This window comes from Pristiophorus japonicus, chromosome 15, assembly GCF_044704955.1.
Source record: "Pristiophorus japonicus isolate sPriJap1 chromosome 15, sPriJap1.hap1, whole genome shotgun sequence".
NCBI classification, from domain to species: Eukaryota; Metazoa; Chordata; class Chondrichthyes; family Pristiophoridae; genus Pristiophorus; species Pristiophorus japonicus.
In genome coordinates, this window is record NC_091991.1 from 10,171,091 (window position 1) to 10,195,550 (window position 24,460).

The window sequence follows — 24,460 nt, forward strand, 5'->3', positions numbered from 1 at the left end:
CACCTCTCACTCCTCCCCCCCCCTCCCCACCTCTCACTCCCCCCCCCCCCTCCCACCTCTCTCCCCCATCCCCCCCCTCTCTCTCTCTTTCCCCATCCCCCCCCCTCTCTTTCTCCCCCACCCCCCTAAACTGCCTACACTTTCAAAATGGGCGTAAGTGGCCGGACACCCGCCCCCTTTTTTTAAAAAAAAAAACCTTTCCAAACTGGAACTGTTCCAACTGACTAGAACTGGAGCAAACTAAATGCCGAGAATTGCAATTTCTAAGATACTCCATTCTAAACCAGTTGCTCCAAAAAAAACAGGAGCCGAAACTTGGCCCCACTATATTCAGCTAGTTTGGTGACTATTACAGAAACCAAACTTTTACTTTTTAAATTTTAGGTTTATCTCACCTGGCCAGTTCCAAATTGTGCCGATGGATGTCCTGGCTCCTGGATTAAAGATGGCTACTGTGATAAGGCTTGCAATAATTCAGCTTGTGACTGGGATGGAGGTGATTGCCTTGGTAGGTTAAACCACTTGGATCTTTTCTCTTGCACCCAGTGCAACACTATATGGCACATCCACAAATCGCTGAACAGAGTTTCGAGAGGGACGTGGATTTTTGGGGACTGGGTAGCGCAACAGGTTATACACTGGCATGTTGGCTCTAATGTCTAGTTACAAATTCAGTTTGTGTGGGCTAAGCAAATGAGGCGCCACCTCATATTCTGCCTTTCCTCCTTGTTCAGGCACTCAAATGATGGAGGGAGAAGAGAATTATCTAGGCATATTGTTCCTTTAACAACTGCATAGCCATATGTTGCCATAAAGAAGGCTTCATGGACTGTGTGCTTTTTTTAGTCTCTGGCCTTCGTTAGCACTGCTCTGTTTCCCACTGGAAAATGTTTGTTTTTCTCTCTATTGATTGGACTGCACAGACAGAATTTGTATATTTCCCATGGTTAAGCAACAGCTTAAGGTTTTTTGAATTTGTAAGCTTGTTGTGAAGTTTGATTTCGCTTGCCTAACTTTGGAGTTTAGCTGAACGTACCTAAAGCAGTCTATCCTCATTCTGATTTGAAAAAGAAAGACTTGCATTTATATAGCACCTTTCACGAACACCGGACGTCTCAAAGTGCTTTACATCCAATGAAGTACTTTTGAAGTGTAGTCACTGTTGTAATGTGGGAAACTGGGCAGCACTCCCTCAGCACTGCACTGGAGTGTCAGCCTAGATTTGTTCTCAGATGTGCTCAGGTCCCTAGGGTGGGACTTGAACCTACAACCTTCTGATTCTGAGGCAAGGTGCTGCCCACTGAAGTATAAAACATCTTCAGAGTACTGCAATTAAGTGTCATACTGAAACTAGAATAATTGCAGGATTACGCCAATTCCAGCAGGATTGGTGAAATGACTCATCATTCATAGTGATTGAATTCATTGTGATCATTATTGAAAAATAATGTGAATAAATTAGTGCTTTAATCATGAGTGATGTAATTTTATTACGCATTTCATTAAAAGGATCAGGCAAAATAGCTACTTGGTGTATTTATCGCCATACCCTAATCTCTCACCTTTTGATTATAGTTGTCGCACATGAGCAGATGTTTTATATAGTGTATCAACATTTGTAAAGCTGTGGCTGAACATTCCACATTTTAGTCAATACAAATGTAAACTTAAATTACAGTCACAGGTATTAAAAATCAGTCTAAAAGTTAACTTTGAGTGCTTTTGTGCAAGTACTTGCTAGTTCAAAATAATACAGTTTCGGGTAAGAATGCAAGTTCAGTTGTCATGAACTTCCGGTTACTTAGGGACTGAGGTAACTCGGATATAAACACACTGGCCACGTGCAACAAAATGCAGTCCAACGCAGACCCCTCATTATTTGGAATGTATGGATGTGGAACTTTGCTCCGTTAAGAGTTTCTGTTTGTTAAAATTGTAATTTTAATGACATTGTATCCTTAAGTAACACTAAGCGTCTGACTGATTTAAAGAAGTGCAATAGGGTGTGACTGTTTTCTGTAACTATTTATAATTGAATTGAAAAAATCTATTTTTCATTCATTGTTTTTCCTCCTGATTGCGGCTCTCATCTTTTCAGTGGTTACTGAAGCCGAGGTGCCGAATCACGCTGTGGAGTCAAAAGTTCCCACCTACCCAATGTGCATTGACGTCAATGTGTGAAATGTTGCAACCAAAGCTCACTCACACAATAATGTTGTACGTCCTCGCCTCAGACATGGCCACAAAATGGCAACCCTGACGCAAGGCCAGCTAGCTTGTGTTGAGTTTTACCGTTTCCCATTTGTTGGAGTAATCCTTTTACTTCTTGGAGCACTAATGAATCTGCAGCATAAACATCGTTATCTGTAACTTTGTCATTTGTGCTTTAAAGTAGAGTTTGACAAATATGGATCAGTATAGAAAATAACGTAAGAAATAAGAGCAGGAATAGGCCATTCAGTCCTTTGAGCCATTCAATAAGATCATGGCTGATCTTCTACCTCAGGTCCACTTTGCCGCACTATCCCCATATCCCTTGATTCCCTTAGTATCCAAAAATCTATCGATCTCTGTTTTGAATATACTCACGACTGAGTCTCCACAGCCCTCTAGGGTGGAGAATTACAAAGATTCACCACCCTCCTGAGTGAAGAAATTTCTCCTCTTCAGTCCTAAATGGCCGACCCTTTATTCTGTGACACTGACCCCTGGTTCTAGACTCCCCAGTCAGGGAAAACATCCTCCCTGCCAAGTCCCTTAAGAATTTTATATGTTTCAATGAGAGCACCTCTCATTCTTCTAAACTCTAGGGAATATAGTCCTAGTCTACTCCGTCTCTCTTCATAGGGCAAATCCCCTTATTCCAAGATTCAATCTAGTGAACCTTGGCTCCACTCTCTAAGGCAAGTACTGTGTATCCTTATGTAAGGAGACCAAAACTGTATACAGTGCTCCAGATATGATCTCACTTAAGGCCCTGGATAATTGCAGTAAGACTTTTTTTACTTTGTGCTCCAATCTCTAATAAAGATTAATGCATCATTTGCTTTCCTGATTGCTTACTGTACCTGCATGTTAACTTTGATTCATGTACAAGGACACCCAAATCCCTCTGAACATTTCCCAGTCTCCCACATTTAAAAAAAATTAAGCTGCATTTTTATTTTTCCTACTATTAAAGTGGATACTTAACATTTCTCCACATATTATATTCCATCTGCCACATTTTTTCCCTCTCACTTAACCTGTCTGTATCTCTTTGCAGCCTTTGTGTTCTCCTCACAGTTTCTTTCTCACCTAGCTTTGTTCATCAGTAAACTTGGATACGTTGCCCTCAGTCCCTTCATCTCTATAGATTGTGAATAACTGAGGCCCCAGCACTGATCCTTGCGGTACCCCACTAGTTACAGTCTGCCAACCAGAAAATAACCTGTTTATTCCTACTCTGGTTTCTGTCTGTTAACCAATCCTCAGTCCATGTTAATATATTATCCCCAGTCTCGACTGTATTTTGTGTAATAACCTCTTGTGTAGCACATTATCGAATGCTTTTTGACAATCCAAATATACCACATCCCCTTATCTACTCTGCTAGTTACAGCCTCAAAAAACTCTTAACAGATTTTTCAAACGCTAATTCCCTTTTATAAATCTGTGTTGACTCTGCCTAATCATATTATGAAACTACACGTATCATGGGTTCTTGGCATTTAATCATCATCATAGGCAGTCCCTCGGAATTGAGGAAGACTTGCTTCCACTCCTGAAGTGAGTTCTTTGGTAGCTGAACAGTCTAATACGTGAGCCACAGACTCTGTCACAGATGGGACAGATAGTCGTTGAGGGAAGAGGTGAGTGGGACTGGTTTGCCGCACGCTCTTTCCGCCATCTGCGGTTGATTTCTGCATGCTCTCGGTGTTGAGACTCGTGCTCAGCGCCCTCTCGGATGCACTTTCTCCACTTGGGGCGGTCTTGGGCCAGGGACTCCCAGGTATGTGGGAATATGTTGCACTTTATCAGGGAGGCTTTGAGGGTGTCCTTGTAGCGTTTCCGCTGCTCACCTTTGGCTCGTTTGCCGTGAAGGAGCTCCAAGTAGAGCACTTGCTTTGGGAGTCTCGTGTCTGGCATGCGAACTATGGCCTGCCCAGCGGAGCTGATCGAGTATGGTCAGTGCTTCAATGCTGGGGATGCTAATGCTAAAAACCTGCTGCGAGCTTTAAAAGAGTGGAACATTAGAATGTATTTGGCATTCGGCGACATTCGTCTGCCATATACATAGAGGCAGCACGGTATCACATGATAGTCAACCGATACACCTATTCTGGTGGTCTGTATTTTGTTCAAGCAACCAATGAATAGATTTAAGCATAACTCATATTTATTGCTGCATTAGTCTCAAACTCCCAACTGTATAACTATTATTCCATTAACAAGGAAAAAACACAATTGGATTGTGTGAATATGGACAATCGCTGGTTTGAGAAGTGCCAATGCTGATCACTAATATTGCATCCTGATCAACTGGGCAAACACAAGTCTAAGTATGCCTTCCAGTTCTAGTACTTTATTTGCTTTCCTGTGTGACCCATCTCAAGTTGCCATCTGTTGTGCTCACAACTGCAAATCTCATTGGCATTTCAGCCATGGATGATATAAATAGCATATAATACATCATTATTTTGTCTTTGGTAGATAAACAGTGTTCCAAAGGATTTAAAAAAAAAAAAAAATGGGTTCTTTATTGTTAAGGGAACAATAAATGATGTGAAATTTAGCAAACAAAAGACCTTGTGAGAATGAATGGGATCCTTTTTTTTTCATCTCTGAACCATCTTTGGATGCTTTACTACATTAAAGATGCTAAATCAATATAACTTGTTGAATCTCTCCATGGCCTTGTGCCTTCCTAACTCTAACCTCCTCCAGCCCTACACCCCTGAGATCTCTGCACTCCTCCAATTCTGACCTCTTGCGCATCCCCGATTTTAATCGCCCCACCATTGCTGTCCATGTCTTCAGCTGCCTAGATTCTAAGCTCTGGAATTCCCTCCCGCAATGTCACTGCTTCTCTACAGGCTTAATTTTGGCCAGGAGTTGCTCCATTTTATTTGGACTAACTTGATTTTTCTGGCGTAACTTAAAAATCCCCATTTTGCACATTCAATTTGCACCAGTATAAGTGAGTTAGTTATGATTTTTTTTTAGATTTGTTTTTTTCTCAGATCCGGGCATTACCAGCCACCTATGCCAGTTCTGCCCATTTAGGCAACTTTGGCCAGCTAATAGTTACTCCAAATCTACTTAAGCCAGCGTATGTGGCCACTCCAGAAAACCCTTGCGGAGAGTTAAGAAATCAGCGCAGGTAGGTACGTCGGAGGCCATTCGGCCTGGGATAGGGGCAGGAAGGGAAGCGGAGAGGACCTGCACCTAAAACACCAGGACTTACAAAGCACTAAACTTTGGAAACAAAAAGTAATAAGCATTCAATAACAAATAAATTGAAGTAAGTCCTACCTTCATCTTTTTTAAGGCAGCAGGCTGGCCGGTGTGGGAGGCCACTCGTCCAGGGCTAGGGCAGAACTGATAGTGCTCCTGCCTGGATGATTTCTATCAGTTCTGCCCTAGCCCTGGACGACTGGCCTCCCAGTGCGATTTCCAAGATTAAAGCTTCAAATCAACTACTCCTACTCAACAATATTTGGCCGGCATCGGGTCCCACACACGGCTGCAGCAAGACACTGAGAGGCTGGGGGCGAGGAGCTACTGTGCATGCGCGGACACTCCACTGTGCATGTGCAGACGTTCCAACATGTTTTCAGCGCAGGACGCTGGCTCCACCCCCTGACTCGACTGGCTACGCTGCGCGACCACAGGGAGGTCGTCGGACAGTGGCCAAAGTGGAAAGGAAATTTTTCGGCACAGTTCTGAACTGAAAAAAGCGGCGCATCTCCGATAAGTGCGCCGAAAAACGAACTGGGCCAAAATTGAGTCCTACGCCTCCTCCTTCTAAGATGCTCCAACCAAGCTTTTGATCAATGTTCTAATTTGTTGCCCGGTGTCAAATGTTGGTTGTTAATCGCTCCTGAAGTGCTTTGGGACATTATTACTATGTTAAAGGCGCTATATAAATTCAAGTTGTTGTTATATTGTTTTTCCTGTTTTTAAAATTTTGAATAGACTATTAAAAATGTTTAATATTCTAATTTGCAGGTAACACTGCCGGTGGTCGTGGTGGTGGAGGAGTGGTGAATGCGCAGGCCTGGCAGTTTGCTGGAGGTCTCCCTGGAGTAACCTATTGCAACCAAGGTTGTGCCAACTCCTGGCTGGCTGATAAGTTTTGTGATCAAGCTTGTAATGTCTTGTCATGTGGGTTTGACGCTGGTGATTGTGGGCAGGGTAAGTGTGAATTTCGATCCATAAATCTCTTGCACATTTCTCTAATGGATTATAGAAGCTAGATTATTGCAAGTTGGCAGCAGATTTGTATGTTAATTAGCTCAACTCGGACTTTCACTCTCTATAAAACCCCACCTTGATGTAGCCTGTGAATCCCCCTGAATCCATACTTGATGCTTGATTTGAGGCTGTGAAGCAAAACCAAAATCTTACCTAACTTACCGAAGCACAACACGGATTAGCTGCCTGACTCCATGTTTTTATTGTGTGCATTTCATGACATCCATGCAACATCATTGCATACACATTATTTGCATTCCCAACGTGACACTTATTACCCCAAATTTAATGCACTAGCCAGATATTCTTTGTAAGGGGAGAGGTGAACCAGTGCATAAGGATGTAAGCTGTTTGAGGAAGGACAGGATAATCAGGGATGTGCAGAGTGTGTCTTCCCTCTACCTGCCAACTATGATTGTCCACTGATTGAGTGAGTTTGCTATTGGAATTATCAGGAACACTAATCAGATTCAAGTGTGAATTCTGTTGAATTTGTCTGTCAAATTCAGCATTAGGCTCAGCATGAATGCCTAATTTTTTTTTTAGATGTGCATTTGTGAAGAAGAGTTACTATTAAAGAAAAACATGCATATATCATGTCCTCAGGGCACCCCAAAGTGCATTGCAACCAAACAATTACTTTGAAAGCTAAATCACTTATGTAGGCAGCTGGTTTGTACACAGCAAGATTCTTATAAATGAGATGAAAGAGCAGTTAATCTGTTTTTGAACAATAGCAGATGAAACACAGACAAGTGTAAAGTGCTGGAAGGAAAAATTGGCAACCCACCTACATGGTATTCAAAGTGCTGCAGAAAATTACATTAAAATGAGAGTAGAACAAAGTTCCACAGATTCAAACGGGTAAAAAGCAAATTTAGGACTGATACCGGGAAGTTTTTTTACACGGAGTGACATGGAATAGATTCCTAGATAGAGTAATGAATTCAAAAATCCTGGAATTATGTAAGAACCAATTGGATGCTGCAATGGAGGGACTTGATTTCCATATTTAAAGGTGCTATATAAATGTTTGCTTTTCTCCATCCTCTCTGCCACCATTATCATCATTGTCATTTTGAATGGATGAACTAAGATGGACCAAATGGTTTCCTCATCCATAATTATCTTGTGATAGTACTGGTTGAGGGAGGGGCGTTGCCCAGAATACCTGGAAACTTCTTAATATTCTTCAATAGTCTTGTGTAGTCTATTAACGTCAATCCCAACAGGCAGATCTGGCAATTTCATTAGAAAAGGGAATAGTGCCAAGGACTGGCGACCAGCTAATGTGATTCCTATATGGGGCGATCGAACAAGTCCAACCAATTAGCTCAACGTTGATGGAAGGAAAGATAATTGAATCCTTAATCAAAGATGTAATAGAAAAACATCTAGAAACTGAAAAAATATTTGAGTAGTCAGCACAGGTTCCAAAAGAACCTTTTTGAATTCTTTGAAGAACAGAAAGGGTAGATAAGGGTAATGCAGTTGACGTAATATATTTGGATTTCCAGAAAAGCCTTCGAATGACATCAAGTTGTTAATACAGAAGAGGACTTCAACAAAATACAGCTCTGTTGTTAAAGGATGAGATCAGTGCAGTAGTGAGAAATAATATTGGCTCAGAAGATTAGGATATAGAATCAGTTTGGTTGGAGATAAGAAATAATAAGGGAAAGAAGTCACTGGTGGGAATAGTCTACTGGCCTCTTAACAGTAGCCACACTGTAGGGCAGAGTATGAATCAAGAAATAATGGAGGCTTGTAAGAAAGCTACGGCAATAATCATGGGCGATTTTAATCTTCATATTGATTGGACAAATCAAATTGGCAAAAGTAGCCTTGAGAAATAATTCATAGAGTGTATGTGGGATGGTTTCTTCTTAACAAAATGGGCATGTAAATGACAAATAAACTTCAATATAGATATGTGCGAGATAATAGTTTACTGTAGGAAGAATAAGGAGGCTACATATTGCTTAGAAAATAAATGGGGTAGAGGAACAGAGGGATATGGGGGTACAGATGCACAAATCGCTGAAAATAGCATCGCAGGTTAATAAGGCCATTAAAAAAAAAACGCAATGCTTTCTAGAGGATAGAATTGAAAAGCAGAGAAGTTATGTTAAACTTGTGTAGATTCTTGGCTAGACCACACTTGGAGTACTGTGGCCAATTCTGGTTCCCATGTTATCAAAAGCATAGAGGCACTGGAGACAGTGCCAAAAAGATTTACTAGAATGATACCAGAGCTGAGAAGTTATACCTATCAGGAAAGATTGAGCAGCTTGGTGTTCTTTTCTCTAGAAAAGAGAAGACCGATGAGTGACCCGATAGAGATTTTCAAGATTATGAAAGGGTTTGATAGGTTGACATAGAGAAGATGTTTCCATTTGTGGTGGAGACCAAAACTAGGGGCCATATTTTTAAGATAGTCACTAATAAATCCAGTAGGGAATTCAGGAGAAACTTGTTCACCCAAAGTGTGGTTAGAATGTGGAACTTGCTACCACAGGGAGTGGTTGAGCTGAATAGTGCAGATTCATTCAAGCAAGCGCTCTACCCGGAATTCCTTCATGGCAAACGAGCCAAAGGTGGGCAGTGGAAACGTTACAAGGACACCCTCAAAGCCTCCCTGAAAAAGTGCAATATCCCCACTGACACCTGGGAGTCCCTGGCCAAAGACTGCCCTAAGTGGAGGAAGTGCATCCGAGAGGGCATCTCTAGTCTCATCGCCAAGAGCATGCAGAAATCAGGCAGTGGGAAGAGCGTGTGGCAAACCAGTCCCACCCACCCTTTCCTCCAACCACTGTCTGTCCCATCTGTGACAGTGACTGGTTCTCGTATTGGACTGTGCAGCCACCTAAGGACTCCTGTTAAGAGTGGAAGCAAGTCTTCCTCGATTCCAAGGGACTGCCTATGATGATGCATTCAAGGGGAAAATAGAGAAGCACATGAGGGAGAAAGGAATAGAAGGATATGTTGACTGGGTTAGATGAAGAGGAGTGGGAGGAGGCTCATGTGGAGCATAAACCCAGCAGAGACCTTTTGGGCTGAATGGCCTGTTTCTGTGCTGTGAATTTTTTTAATACTTTGTAATTATGCGCCCACGTTCTCGAATGGAGCTTGAAACTACAGGTGCGGGTGTTTGGGTGGGCCCCGCCAAGGAGGTCGTCGGCCGGGCATGGCAGGGCCCCGAGGTCGGCGGGTCTGGATTCCGGGACATTTTACGGATTCCAGACGACCCTGCACCAATTGTCCCGGATTGCGGACCTCCGGATTTTCGACACTGCACCTGTATAGCCTTTTAACTGAAGAACTACCACCTGAGCCAAGCATGAAATGAATACTTGGTGGTCCCAATTTGTATTTATTCAATCGATCTCTGTATGACAGTTTTATGTTTCCTTAGCCTGTGTTAAATTCACTTCTTTACACACTTTTTTATAAAGTCAGCTGCAATCAATTTTGATAAGAAGTGGAACAAGAGGGAACCTGTGTATAAATTCTTTGTTTTGCAACTACGGTTTCTAGTTATAAGCAAGTGAGAATTTTCCAAAGTAGCTCCTCTTAATGGCTAATGAAAAACTCTTCTTTATTGTTGCTAATCACATTTTAGCTCGACTTGTTCCTAAGCTTTGAGAGTATCTGTTGTCAGCTTTTAGAGAAACATTTATTGGATATCTGTTGCATTTAGTAAATAATTGGTATTACTGAAGCAAGATTCACATGTTAATGCATTAATTTAGCTCTGATCTTGGTTGAGTCACCCCAATGCATTACTTTGCTGACAGACTGATGTGGAATTGAATTTCTTCAGTAATGATCCTATTTATACAACTGTAACTGTGGTGAAGCTATATTTGCAACAAAGGGAAGTGCAGGATTTAACAGACTCTGCAGTCTTCTGACTGGCCCCAGAAGCGTAATGGGACAGAATTTGGGGTCGGTATGACATCATACCGCCTTTGAAATGGACAGCAAGTTCAGGACTTGCGCATTCGCTAAATCCCGAACTTGCGATCTGTCTAGTTCCGACCTGACGGATCATCTACTCTGTGCAATCCTTATTGCTGGCGCAGAGTTGAGCTAATTACCCACCAACTGCCCAGGAAAATGTTACTGTTGGTTCAAACAGACGCAGGAGCCTGTTTGCACAGCGTATGGGGAAGGGGGATATGCAGCAAATTTAAATATACACCCATCATGGTAAAAATTCTTCAAAATAAATAAGTATATCCATCTAACTATCTCCTGATCCTAACACAACCCTACCAAGAATGAGAGACTGGTTCATTTGTTAATTTACCGGGGTGAGTAAGACTTTAAAAAAAACCATGAATGGATATCAGAGATTTCTATTTCCTGATTGGAGCACTGTGCCGCGTGATCCCAGGTACGGTTACAACACAGTGCGCCCCTACGTAGGCTACTACTCCTTGCGAAACAGCACAAGTTTTCGAAGGAGATCTTGCACCAGGTTAAGTGTGGATTTCTTTCAGAGGTCAGCGGCGCACTCCTTAGATATGTTGCCGAGTGCAATATCAGGGCCAATATGTCTCAATCGCCTACTCCCTCCATATCTCTCCAGTTCTCACTTAAACTTTCTCACACTATCTGCCTCCTATCACAATCAATGGTCCATTTCCACCACCCTCTGTAAAGCAGTTAATTCTAAATTGGCTCCTCCCCTTCCCTTTTCTAAATTTGAATCCAGATACCCTGATTCTAGAGTATGTATCGATCTTGACCCTAACTAAGATTCAGTATATCTGTTCCATTAACAGCATACATACATTGTGCTCCTGAAACCTCAGTGCTGTATACCATTGTGCAAAAACAGTTATCATCTTCCCACACATTTTTATTCCTGAGTTTGCCTCTACAATATTTCTGAAGCCTTTTGTGGATATTTTGCATTGTGTGCTGGATCATTTTATTCAATAAAATCTGCATTGAAATGAAGAAAGCGTCTATCCCGTGTAGAACAAACGTTACAATTTAGCTAAAGCACAAAGTGCAGAAAACATGTAACATTGTAACATTGTAATTTTTGAATATGCTGATTCTGTATTATGAAGCATGCTTTTAGAATGTGTACATTCTATCTGATCACTTGGAATTTTGATTGTTGCTGGCCAGATCAAAGGCCTAGACTAGAAATTGAAATGAGCAAGTAAGTGGTTGCGAGTATTCAAAGCTAAAATGTTAGTTGAAGGATTAAAGAACAAGGAGAGAAGTTAGGAGAATTTTTTCTGTGCAGAGTTGTTAAAACACGCAGTGCTCAACAAGAATAGGCAATGAAAGCAGAATCCATAATAGCTTTTAAAAGGGAAGTGGATAAATAGTTGGAAAAGAAAGGTTAAACGGTTATGGGGCAACGGCAGAGTAATGGGACTAAGTGGATATCTCTTTGAGAGCCAGCGCAGGCGAGATGGTCTGAATGCCATTCCTTTGTGTTGCAAATTTCACTGATTCTACACTTGAAATAAGCTTTTACATAAATGGGAAAATTTGGTCTTGAGATATGTGTAATTATATAGGTTTAGGATTCAGAATCAGAAGCAATGCATCATAGTCAGGACTTGCACTGCAAACATACATGTGTACCACTGGTGTAAAGCTTGTCAATGGCATTTTACATCTCAGCAAAATGTGCAATTGAAATAAAACTCATTTATAAACAAGTACTTGTACTTGCCAGGAATTTGGTAGAATGAATATCTTGATCGAAGTGTTCAAGATATTAAGGGGAACTGATAGGGTAGGTAGAGAGAAACTATTTCTGTTGGTGGAGGGGGTCTAAGACTAGGGAGCATAGTCTAAAAATTGGAGCCAGCCAGTTAGGAAACACTTCTACACTCAAATGGTGGCAGAAGTTTGGAACTCACTCTGCAAACGGCAGTTGATGCTAGATCAATTGTTAATTTTAAATCTGAGATTGTTAGATTTTTGTTAATCATAAAGGTGTTAAGGGATATAGAGCAAAGGCGGGTAGATGGGAGTTAGGTCACAGATCAGCCATGATCTCATTGAATGGCGCAACAGGCTCGAGTGGCTAAATGGCCTCCTCCTGAACCTATAAAAAATAATTTATAAATGGCCATTTCTCATTGGGCTATTATGGGTGAGATAACTTGACCTCTGGCAGCACGTCTCCAACCCTTGATGTCAGAATTTAATCAGGTCATTTTTGTGATGTGCCATATCAATTTTCAGAATTGTGGCAACTGATTTCTTTTTTAAAAAAAAAAGTCCTTTACAATTTAGCTTTCAATCGATCAATCATAGGCCCTTTTCTATATACATGGTCTCAACTTCAAAATGGATATGGGGACCCCAGTGGCAGAAAAATGGTCGATGAAACTTGAAACGGGTATAGAATAGTATTGATTGATCGTCTAGCTAATATAATCAGAGTGGGTGGGGAAAAAATGAGTAAAGCACTTAAAACTGTTTATATTATTTGGGAGCTCAAGTGGTTTGCTTTTTGTTGTATAGAGGTAATATTGCAAAAGTTACTCCCGACATCTGAGTAGTGTTGTTGCAGTTGTTTGCAGGTCCAAACATTCATCCCAGAGAGATTGCAATTTTCAGGGTTACTGGCAAGTCTCTTTATTTTTATAGGTATCTCTTATGCCTGAGTTTCCAATCTGAAGTCATGTTATGTTCATTGTTCCCTCCCTGTAAAATTCCGTGCATCTTTTATTGAATATGACCAGCTATTAGTGCATGAAAGTTTTTTTTTAAAATTTACTATGATTAGTAGTGTAATGTTGGGTATGTTAGTTGCTTTTTCATATTAAGTTGGCATTTAAGAAGAAAAACACTATGTATATTTCAGAATATTTTGTTTTCATAGATCATGTTTAAGCCATCTGATTTATAGCTTAAACCCAATTAAGTTTGATAATTGCCTCCTGAAAACTTGGAAGTATTACGAACAGTGAGGAGGATAGGGATAGACATTGATTGCTGTGATTAGTCAACAACTCTATTATCATTGCATCGTGTGACTCTCAGGGTGGTAAATGGCGAGCTAGATTGGCCTTGGTCAGGATCTGGAATGCACTGCTGAGAGGGTGGTGGAGGAAGACTCAATTGTGGCTTTCAAAAGGGAATTAAATAAGTACCTGAAGGGGAAAAAAATTGCAGAGCTGCGGGAAAAGGGCGGGGAGTGGACCAAGCTGAACTGCTCTTGCAGAGAGCGGCACGGGCTCGACAGACCAAATGGCCTCCCACTGTGCAGTAATGATTCTATGAAAATTTAATTAAAAGTTAAAATTAAACCCAGTAAGATCCAGCAATGTTAATGTCAGCATACTGCAGCTTCATTAACATAGGACATACCTTGAGTTATCAGTCATGACCGCTGAATGTAATTCTGTGGCGGAGGAGGATCGGAGGATGAAGCTAATAGGCACTAAGGACATTGGAATTACTAGACGAAAAAAGACCAAGGCCAATCTAGCTCGCCATTTACCACCCTGGGAGTCACTCGATGCAATGATAATAGAGTTGTTGACTCATCACAGCAATCAATGTCTATAAATGAGTCTACAACAGACATAGGCTTGAACCTATGTCAAAGCTGCCATTGATGGCGAGCTTTAGGAACCATAGGTCCCAAGTTGTGTGTCCTCCCAAGCATGCTACACTCACCATCTCATGTCTCACATTACTTGTATACGGTATCCTAAAATATTTTCTGAAATAAATCTATCTAAGTTGCATTTGAATGAATCAGCGCATACGGCTTCCACCATCTTCCTCAGGAGCCTGTCCATAGTTTCATCAATTGCTCATGAAATAATGTTTTCCACAAATTCATTTTCAATTTATCCCCTTCAAGCATCCAGCATCTCCTTGGGTTCCACTATTCTGGACAAGGTGAAACATTATGGTCATGGTTGACATTATCCAGTCCCTTTTTTTAGAATCCTAAAACAGCAGTCGTATCACCTGTCCACTTTCTCTTTTTCTCATAATCCATCCCTTCAGTCATTTTGGTTGTTCTCTTCTGTACCTTCTCAATAACTGCAATATCCTTTTTTGTACAGCGGTGACCAAATCTGGTTCGGTTGCACCAATGATTCATAAAGTGGCAGGATTACCTCACTATTTTGACTCCATACTGACATTCTAATACATCCCAAAATATGATTTGCTTTAATCAGTCATTGAACATTATTGCAATAGCTTCAACGTATTGTCAATCAGGACCACATACTGCTTTCATTTTCCATACACATTATTTTCTCTCCATTTGTACAATAGTCCCATCTTGGATTTTTTTTCTGTCCCCATGTAAAACACTTTACATTTCTGTACATTGACTTCCATCTTCTATCTGTCTGCTCAATTCCCAAGCATATTCAAATGTTCTTGTAGCTTATCTTGTTCAGATTTGCAGTCTGCCGTCTTTATTAGCTTTTTGTCATCTGCAAATGTAACCACCGTGCTTGTGACCAACATTCCCGCTAAGCTGCATGACTGCGCAGGGCTCTGGAGCTCCCACGAATGCCATTCACCGGCTTTTATATGGGAGAAGCCACACATGTGAAAAAAGTACAAAGGGCCTAGCAGCCACTTAAAGGGACCATGCACCAAAAAAAAAGAGGGAACATTGCTTGTGACCCCCCCCCCCCACAGATGCAGATCATTTATGAAGATACTAAACAAAAATTATGCATGTCAACTTTTAACTAACGTTTATGATGACTGTTGTAAGCATTTATTAGTTATCTAAATATTGTATTTGTTCCTGGCAGTTATTTTTCTCTTCAAACCCTAAGCTTTTATGTTACGATATTTTATTATATTTGACTCGATCTGAATTTGCTTTGAGTTGATTTTTACTTACCTCAAATGAGGGGGAAAAACAAAACCTGATCAGAAAGCATGAGTATATTTAAATGGAATTGGTCTCGAGAGTTCAACAGTGTTTTCACTTTGCTCTTCCACCATTTTTTCATGGAGATGTTATTTTCTTAGCCATTCTTTATCACCTTGGTTTGTTCAACTATTTCTTCCACAGAACACTTTAATCAGATGTATGATGTGAATCTTCTTCATAATCAGACGCACTACATACTTCCGAAAGGTGAGGCCTTGGCTTACTTCAGTTTTGAGGGCTTTGCTCAAAAAGTCACGGAGGCATTGTTTGCTGATAATGCCATAATTCGCCATGCTTCTGTGGCCAACAAATGGAAGACCATTCATTTGATCATGCACAGAGGAATGAATACAACTACAATCCATTTCAATTTGACTTTCCTGGATAAAAGTGACAAAGAGTTTAAAATTCACCTCACTGTAGATGCTGACACCCGAGAAGGTCAGAAATCAAACCAAACTGTCGCTTCAAAGAAGGATGAAAAGGCTATAAATCTCACTGCAGCACCATCAGAAATGGAAATTCCGTTCAAGGACATTCCTGAAAACCTGCAGTTCCCCAAAATTCAAGAAAGGACTTTAGATAAGTTGAACACCAGTCTTCTAATTGACTTTCAGTTTATTAATGTATCACTCCTGCCTGTTGATGTTCAGAATGAGTTGAAAGAGTTGGATACAAAATTAAAAGATGGTGATATCACAATTAAAGGGTACAATCGGACAAAGGTGTTGATTTTGGAACCGTTCAGAAAGCTTGCACGTTCTTCAGAACAAAGTGACAGGAAAGACATCGTGTCCCAGCACACACAAAAGATGACTTTAGTAAAGAATGTAGGCTTATTGGAAAGAGAATTTGCTGGTGGAAGATATGTTGATAAGGATGAAGGTGCTAAGAATCACTTAGCCGAAGAGCAAGTTGAGAATGGCCAGGTTGGAAGAAATAAACAAGCTGCTAATCAAGTGTCTCTCAATCCTTCATTTGCGATGAAAATGAATGCCATATTAAAAAACCCTGCCAAAGATATGTCAATGCTCCAAAAAGCTGAAATCAGACCCATCACTTCACAGAAAATTCTTCATATTCTCATACCAAATGACAGCGGCAAGCTGAAACCAGATCAGAATGCCAGAGGAATTGAAAGGAAGTTCAAGCACCAAGGGCAAAGGGATGGAGTGCTGAGAGGGGTCATTGCTGAAGCTGCACAAATTAAAAATAACAGCACAGGTCATGCCAACAGAAAACTGCGGTATTACGCTGGGAGTAATGCTGGCGTTTTTCCGTGGGAAAAGCAAGGATATTTCCAGGATCTATTAGAAGTAAGTGATTTATAAAGGTCACTGTTCACTGATTGCCTAAGAAATAGAAAATTGCCAAAAGAGAGGGGCTTATATTGTAATAATCCCTAAAATGTTTATTTTATGATGTAGATTTGGTTATCTAGTATCAGATATGCTGTGGTTTCTCAGAATAAAGCATCGTCATTCGCAATGCATAGCACATACTTAAAGGACAGGGAAAGCATAGAGGGAGTTCTTTTTAGTGTTAAGTATTCCACAGTGTGCAGTAGTTCCTGCCTCAATGGAGACCTATTTTAGATTTCCTTTCCCCCAAAGCTGTTCTGATGTGTCAATGATTGGGAGAAGCTACCTGCATCCAAGAACAGAATTTATTTTTAATGATTTAATGATTTAATGACTCCTAGACTTGCCTAGGAGTCAATCTAAAGCTGTTCTGCCCCAGGAAAACATGCTGTCAGTAAATACAGCTTGGCCTTTTGTTCTATCTGCCTCAGACCCAACCAAAGCAGGGAACTTGTATTCTGAGGAATAGAAGCACAGAGGTTTGTAGCACCGAAGGATGTCATTCAGCCCATGCCTGTGCCAGCTCTTTGCTAGTCATCCAAAACTGGTCCCACTGCCCCATTATCCCAAAAGTCCTGCACCTTCCTCTGCTTTAAAATATTTATCCACTTTTCTCCTACAGTACAACTGCCATTTTGTCAATCGCAGATAAGACCATCTCTGACCACTTCCTCACATCGCTCTCCCACCCACATCCCCCTTCTCCTCCCCCCCCCCCCCCCCCCCACCAAACACTAGTTCCTTCTGTGTCTGCCGCAGAAAAAATCCCTCTCCCAACTCTCTTATAACTGGACTTATGAACTCTCAAATGCCCAGCTGTTGGCTCTCCATTCACCGTGACATTTCTACAGCTACCGATCTGTTCAACCACACCCTCACCACCACCTTTGATGCCCTAGTCCTTATTAAAACAATTACTCTCTCTCACCCTGGTCATTGCCCCTGTTACGGCCCTCATCTTCACTCCCTTAAGTCCAAGGGGCACAGACTTAAACGGATATGGCGGACAACTGGTTTAGCTTTTCACTGCCAGATCTGGCTGGACCACATAAAGCATTGTCGGATCCTGCTCTCGTCTGCTCACTATTCCAGAATTCTGGAATGTAAAGATATACCCCAGCATCTCTTCTCCACTGCTAACTGCTGTCTTAAACCCCTCTCCCCTGACTCCACCCTCACCTCTGAAAACAAGTGCGAAGAGCTCATAGACTTCCTTGTCTCTAAGATTGAAACAATCTGTTCAGCTGCCTTTGCCACTTCCCTTCCCTCCCCTAGTCCACCGGGCCAAACTTCCTCAAAGGATCCCCCCTGCCCTAGCCTTGCCCTTCCATCTTTCTCCAATTTCTCTCCGATCTCCCCTCGTGACCTCTGAGTTCATCTTGTCCATGAGATACACTTCCTGCTCCCTCGACCCTATTCCCACCAAACTCATGACCACCCAACTTCCTTTTCTGGCTCCCATGTTTGCTGACATTGTTAACGGTTGTCCTCAGGTACTGTCCCCTCTCCCTTAAAACTGCTGTCATCACCCCCTCAAAAAAAAAAACAAGCCTTGACCCCTCCGTCCTTGCAAATTACAGCCCCATCTCCAACCTCCCTTCTCCAAAGTCCTTGATCGTGTTGCCTCCCAAATCCGTGCCCATCTTTCCCGCAACTCCATGTTTGAATCCCTCCAATCAGTTTTCCGCCCCTGCCACAGTATCGAAATGGCTCTCGTCAAAGTCACAAATGACATCCTTTGTGACTGTGCCAAAGGCAAACTATTCCACCTCGTCCTTCTTGACTTGTCTGCAGCCTTTGACACGGTCGACCCACTCCATCCTTCTCCCAACGCCTCTCCACCACTGTCCAGCTGGGTGAGACTGCACTCTCCTTGTTCAATTCTATCTCTCTAATCATAGCCAGAGAATCACCTGCAACGGCTTTGCTTCCCACACCCACATCGTTGCCTCTGGTGTCTCCCAAGATCCTTCCTTGGCCCCCTCCTATTTCTCATCTACATGTTGACACTTAGTGACATCATCCTAAATCACAGTGATATTTTCCACATGTACACTGATGATGGGCAGCTCTACCTCACTACCACTTCACTCAACCCCTCCACGGTCTCTAAATTGTCAGACTGCATGTCCGACATCCAGTTCTGGATGAGCAGAGATTTTCACCAATTAAATAATTGGGAAGACCGAAGCCATTGTTTACATCCCCCGCCACAAACTCCGTCCCTAGCCACTGACTCCATATCTCTCCCCAACATCTGTCTGAGGCTGAACCACACTGTTCGCAACTTTGGTGTCATATTTGACCCTGAAATGAGCTGTCGATCACACATCTGTAGCATAACTAAGACCGCCTATATCCACCTCCATAACATCGCCCGTCTCCGCCCTTGCCTCAGCTTATCTGCTGTTGAAACCTTCATCCATGACTTTGTTACCTCTTGACTTGACTATTCCAATGCACTCCTGGCTAGCCTCCCACATTCTACCCCATGTAAACTTGAGCTGATCCAAAACATGGCTGACTGTGTCCTAACTCACACCAAGTCCTGCTCACCCATCACCCCTGTGGTCGCTGACTTACATTGGCTCCCGGTCGATTTCAAAATTCTCATCCTTGTTTTCAAATCCCTCCATGGCCTCGCCCCTCCCTATTTCTGTAATCTCTTCCAGTTCCACAATCACCACCCCCCCCCACCCCCCCCTCCCCGGAAATCTCTGAGCACCCCTAATTCTGCCCTCTTGAGCAACCTTGATTCAAATCGCTCAACCATTGGTGGCCGAGCCTTCTGTTGCCTCGACCCCAAGCTATGGAATTCCCTGCCTAAACCCCTCTGTCTCTTTATCCCTCTGTTTCCTCCTTTAAGACACTCCTTAAAACCTACCTCTTTGACCAAACTTTTGGCCATCCGCCCTAATATCTCCTTATGTGGCTCAATGTCAAATTGTTTTGTCTCAATACTCCTGTGAAACGCCTTGGACATTTTATTACGTTAAAGGCGCTCTGTAAATACAAGTTGATGTTGTGCAATGATCTCTTTCTCAACAACTGCCTGCGGTAAAGCATTCCATACTCCAATCATCCTCTGCATAAAAAAATCCCTCCGAACCTGTCTCTTCATTGACTGATGACTTTAAATTGCTCTCCCTTTGTTTCTGATTCCCTAAATAGAGCAACAATTGTTCCTTATTCACTCTTATCAAAACCTTTTATCTTTTTAAAACCCTCTATTTTGTTGGCATTCTCTGCTCCAGTGAAATTGGTCCCTAGATGTGAACCATTTTCCGACTATAAACATAGAAACAGAAATTTACAGCACAGAAGGAGGCCATTTCGGCCCAGCATGTCCGTGCCGCCCAACAAAGAGCCACACAGCCCTGAAGGTTACATGTAAACCAATGAACAAAAGCGGAAAGGTAAAGAGCATCCAGCTCGCCCCGCACAACTGCGTTACCCCATGTATCGTACATGCCATTCCACCCGGAGCCATGCAATCTCCTGGGAGAGGCAAAAAAAAATGAAAAACCCAGGCCAATTGGGGAAAAAATCTGGGAAAATTCCTGTCTGACCCATCCAGGCGATCGAAAATAGTCCAAGAGCTCACTCTGGCTGTATTAGATTCCCTGAAGTACTTACCATTGTATCTGCGCCAGCCAACAAGAGGTTATCCAGTCTAATCGCACTTACCAGCTCTAGGTCCTAACCCTGCAGGTTACGGCACTTCAAGTGCCCATCCAAGCACCTTTTAAATGTAAGGGTTTCTGCCTTTACCACCATTCTAGGCCGTGCGTTCCAGACCCCCACAACCCTCTGCATGAAGAATCTTGCCCTCAAATCCCCTCTCAAACTTTCCCAACCACCTTAAACCTATGCCCCATTGAAATTGACCCCTCCACTAAGGGAAATAGGCCCTTGCTATCGACTATCTAGGTGCATCAAAATTTTAGACATCTCAATGAGGTCTCCCCTCAGCCTCCTCTCTTCCAAGGAGAAGAAACCAAGCCTTTCCAATCTGTCCTCACAGCTAAGATTCTCCATTCCAGGTAGCATCCTCATAAATCTCCTCTGCACACTCTCCAGTGCGATCACATCCTTCCTATGGGCCCAATTTTGGCCAACCTGTCTTTTTGGCGCACTGACCCTTTATGTGCCGACTTTGTGCGCTGGAAAGGGGGCCAAAAAACTTATAGTATCCTGGCCCCTCTGCTGAGTGTCCCGGGTCCTGGCGCAGCGTCCATGGTGGAGTGGGGGTGGGGGGGGAACGGAGCTGCAGCCCTATGCTGAAAACACTGCCGGCAGCTGTCCGCATGCGCAGTGGAGTCTGCGAGCATGCTCCTCGCCCTCCCAGCGTGTCCTGCAAGCTGTCAGCAGGACCCGATGTTAGCTGCCCCTAGCCGTGACCGAATAGTCGCCAGCGTCTGAGTGCAGCCCAGGCTGTCGGAACCTACCCAAGATGCTGTGGAGCCCTGCCTTTCCTCTTCCTCCCTCCCGATGCCATTGAGCCCAGCCTTTCCTCTCCCTCCTCCCTCCTCTCTCTTCCCCCACCCCCTCCCCCCAGCCTCCCGATGAGTCTTTGCCGGCCAACCCTATCCCACGCCGAATGGCCTCCCGTACAGGCTGGCCCGCTGCCTTCACCGGCCCAAGGTAGGATTTACTTCAAATATTTAATTGTTAATCAATTGTTTACCTGAGTTTTTATTTTTTAGTTATTTTAACTTTTATTTGGAATGTTTGATGCTTGGTGCTTGGGTGCAGGTCCTTACTTACTTACCTGCGCCGATTTCTTAACTGCCCGCAGTGTTTTTCAGAGCTGGCCACATACGCTGATCTAAGTCGATTTGGTGTAAGTGTTAGCTGGCCAAAGTGGCATAAATAGCCAAAACTGGCGTAAGTGTTTGGAAAAAAAAAACTGAACTAAAAAAATCGTACCTAACTAAGTAACTCTGGAGCAAGTTTATTGGGGAAAATGTTTTTTTTAAACTTGCATCAGAAAAACCAACTTACTCCAAAAAAAATTGATGCAAGTCATGGCCAAAATTGGGCCCTTGAATACGGCAACCAGAACTGCTAAGACATAGCTGAGTCTAAAACTAAGGAACATAGACCTAAATAAACATAATTTAAAGTTGTCGCTGAGTGAAGAGACAGGTTAGTAGAGATTTCTTTATTCAGAGCATTATTGGAGTGTGAAATACTTTACCACAGCGAGTTGTTGAGGCAGAGTTCATTAACTGCAAGCTATTTAGGACAGAGAACATAAACTTTTTTTTTTACACAGGCTTGAGGTTTGGAGTGCACCACCAGAGTTAGTGATTGACGCAGAGCATGTCAGCGTTTAAGAATAGTTTGGATAAGTGCTTGAAGGAAGCATTGGAAAGACTGAAGCTATCATTTTTGCCCCTGCCTTTGCCTCCGCTTCCATCCCCTTCACCACCCAATGGGCCCAAGTTTCCACATGATTCGCGCCTGATTTTTAGGAGCAACTGGTGGAGAACGGACTATTTTAGAAATCGCAATTCTCCACATTTTTTTTTCTGCAGTTCTAGTCAGGTAGAACAGTTCTAGTTTAGAACAGAATTTTTTCTTCAAAAGGGGACGTGTCCAGCCACTAACGCCTGATTTGAAAGTTTCCACAGTGAAAATGTACTCCAAACTAAAGTCGAATGGCGCCAATGAAGATTTTTGTAGAACTGAAAAAACCTGTTCTACACATTAAAAAATCAGGCGCAGATTACAAATTAGGCGTCCAGAACGAGGTGGGGGGGAAGGGAACTCATTAAATTCGACAATAAATCCTTATTTATACTTCTACAAATATTATACAAATAAATCCAACCTGAATAAACATAAGCCAAGAAAAGATTAAATAAACCATCTTCCTACCTGTGTGAAAGTGCTTCAGCCAGGGAGAATTCTGCAGCTGTTCGTGCCGCTGAGCGAGAGAGAGGGGGAAGAGTGGGGTGGGGGGGGGGGGGGGGAAAGAGTCGGGGAACAGGAGTGGGTGTCGGGTCGGGGGGGGGGAAGCGGGTCTCGGGGCGGGCGGGGGGGGGGGAGCGGGTGTCGGGGTGGGGGGAGCGGGGGTCGGGTTTGGTCGGCGGGGGTCGGGTCGGCGGGGCGGGGGGGGGTGCGAGTGTCGGGTCTGGTCGGGCGGGGAGCAGGAGCTGGCCGTGGGAGGAGCCTCATTCACGCAGCCCCATTGGGCCAGGGCTAGGGGCTGCGTGCTTCGGGCCCCTCCCACACAGTTCGGTGCCTGGAGCTACTGCACTTGCGTGCCCACTGTAGCGCGCATGTGCAGAGGTCCCGGCACTGTTTTCAGCGCCGGGACCTGGCTCCGCCCCCCCCCCCCACAGCTCGTGCTGGCTGCGCCGAGTGCAACAGGACCTGTAAGTCGGTGGAGAATACCGAGGATTTTTTTAGGCGCGAAAAACGGGCGCCCAGCTCGGAGGGACGCCCGTTTTTTTTCTTGTGGAAACTTGGGCCCAATGTCTCTAGCTGAACCAGAATATTCGCAACCTCGTTTCTTCATCACAAAAACTGCTTACTCCACCTCCCTAACATCGTTCAGCTCTGGCCCTCCCTTGGCCCTGCTGCTGCTGAATCCCTCATGGATGTGTATGTCACCTCCAAGCTTGACTGTACCAATGCTGTTGGCCTTCCTATCCTCCACCATCCGTAAACACCAGTTGATCCAAAACTACTGTCCGTTTCCTCTCCTGCACAAGTGCTGCCCATCGCTCTGGCTTGTTGACCTACAATTGTTCCAGGTCTTCCAACGCCTCCCATTTAAAAATTCTCATCCCTCCTTATCTCTCTAGCTCTCCAGACCTGGCCGTTTGTCCCCCCTCCTCACCCTTGGTTACTGTGCTTTCCGCTCCACCTTCCTCTCCTTTAAGACCACCCTTCTAACGTACCTATTTGACCATGCCGTTGGTCACTTCTCCTAATATTCCCTTTGGTTTGGCAACCATTTAATTCTGATTATGCCGCTGTGAAGGGCCTTGAGATATTTTTCTACGTTAAAGACAAGTTTTTTATGGGACCGCTTTTACAAGGTTGAGGGGGTCCTACTTTGGAGCAGAGCAGAGTAGAGGGAGCTTTACTCTGCATGCTATACCTACTCTTGGAGTGTTGACATCACTGAGTAGAAAAGTAAAATGCTTGTTTCTCCAGCACCTACCTTCCCCTCTTTCTACCTTCCCCTCTTTCTACCTCCCCCTCTTTCTACCTCCTGTCCCAATTTACTGGGTTATATGAAATGAGGGATGCACAGGCATAGTTGGCAGTTAATTGGAATGCTGGCAATATGCTATATAATTGCAGAGGGAATAAATGCCAGTTCACATCTGAAAATAACTGAGCATCCAAAAATGTAGGCTGCAAATCTTATGTCATCACATTTTACTTCAGGAGGAGGCAAAACTGGAGAAGGCAATTGCATACCACACTGACGGTAAAGAAATGAGAAGAAAACTCCAAGACACATTTGCAGACTCGCTGCGCTACGTAAATAAACTTCTCAATACTCAGTTTGGATTTACTTCTCGTAAAGTTCCCGCACACATGCCTCACATGATTGACCGTATTATCATGGCCGATCTTCAAGCTATGTGAGATATTGACAATCTTATCTTTCCAGTATTCCTAATGTGTTTTTAATGGGTTTTTTTATGGGATTCTAATTTTTGGCTGCAACATGTTCTGCCTTTTAATTTGAGAAGCGGCAAGTGACAAAAAATGTGCATGT

General features: G+C 43.2%; 1 protein-coding gene across 1 annotated transcript in view; it reads left to right on the plus strand.

Moving 5' to 3' along the window:
- The window catches only part of gnptab (N-acetylglucosamine-1-phosphate transferase subunits alpha and beta), a 93,229-nt gene that overhangs the window by 42,806 nt on the left and 25,963 nt on the right, over positions 1 to 24,460 (plus strand). Inside the window, exons 12-15 of the mRNA XM_070900125.1 lie at positions 385 to 508; positions 6,211 to 6,396; positions 15,497 to 16,671; positions 24,124 to 24,323. Coding sequence (XP_070756226.1) covers positions 385 to 508; positions 6,211 to 6,396; positions 15,497 to 16,671; positions 24,124 to 24,323 — 1,685 coding nt within the window. The remainder of the gene's footprint in view (positions 1 to 384; positions 509 to 6,210; positions 6,397 to 15,496; positions 16,672 to 24,123; positions 24,324 to 24,460) is intronic.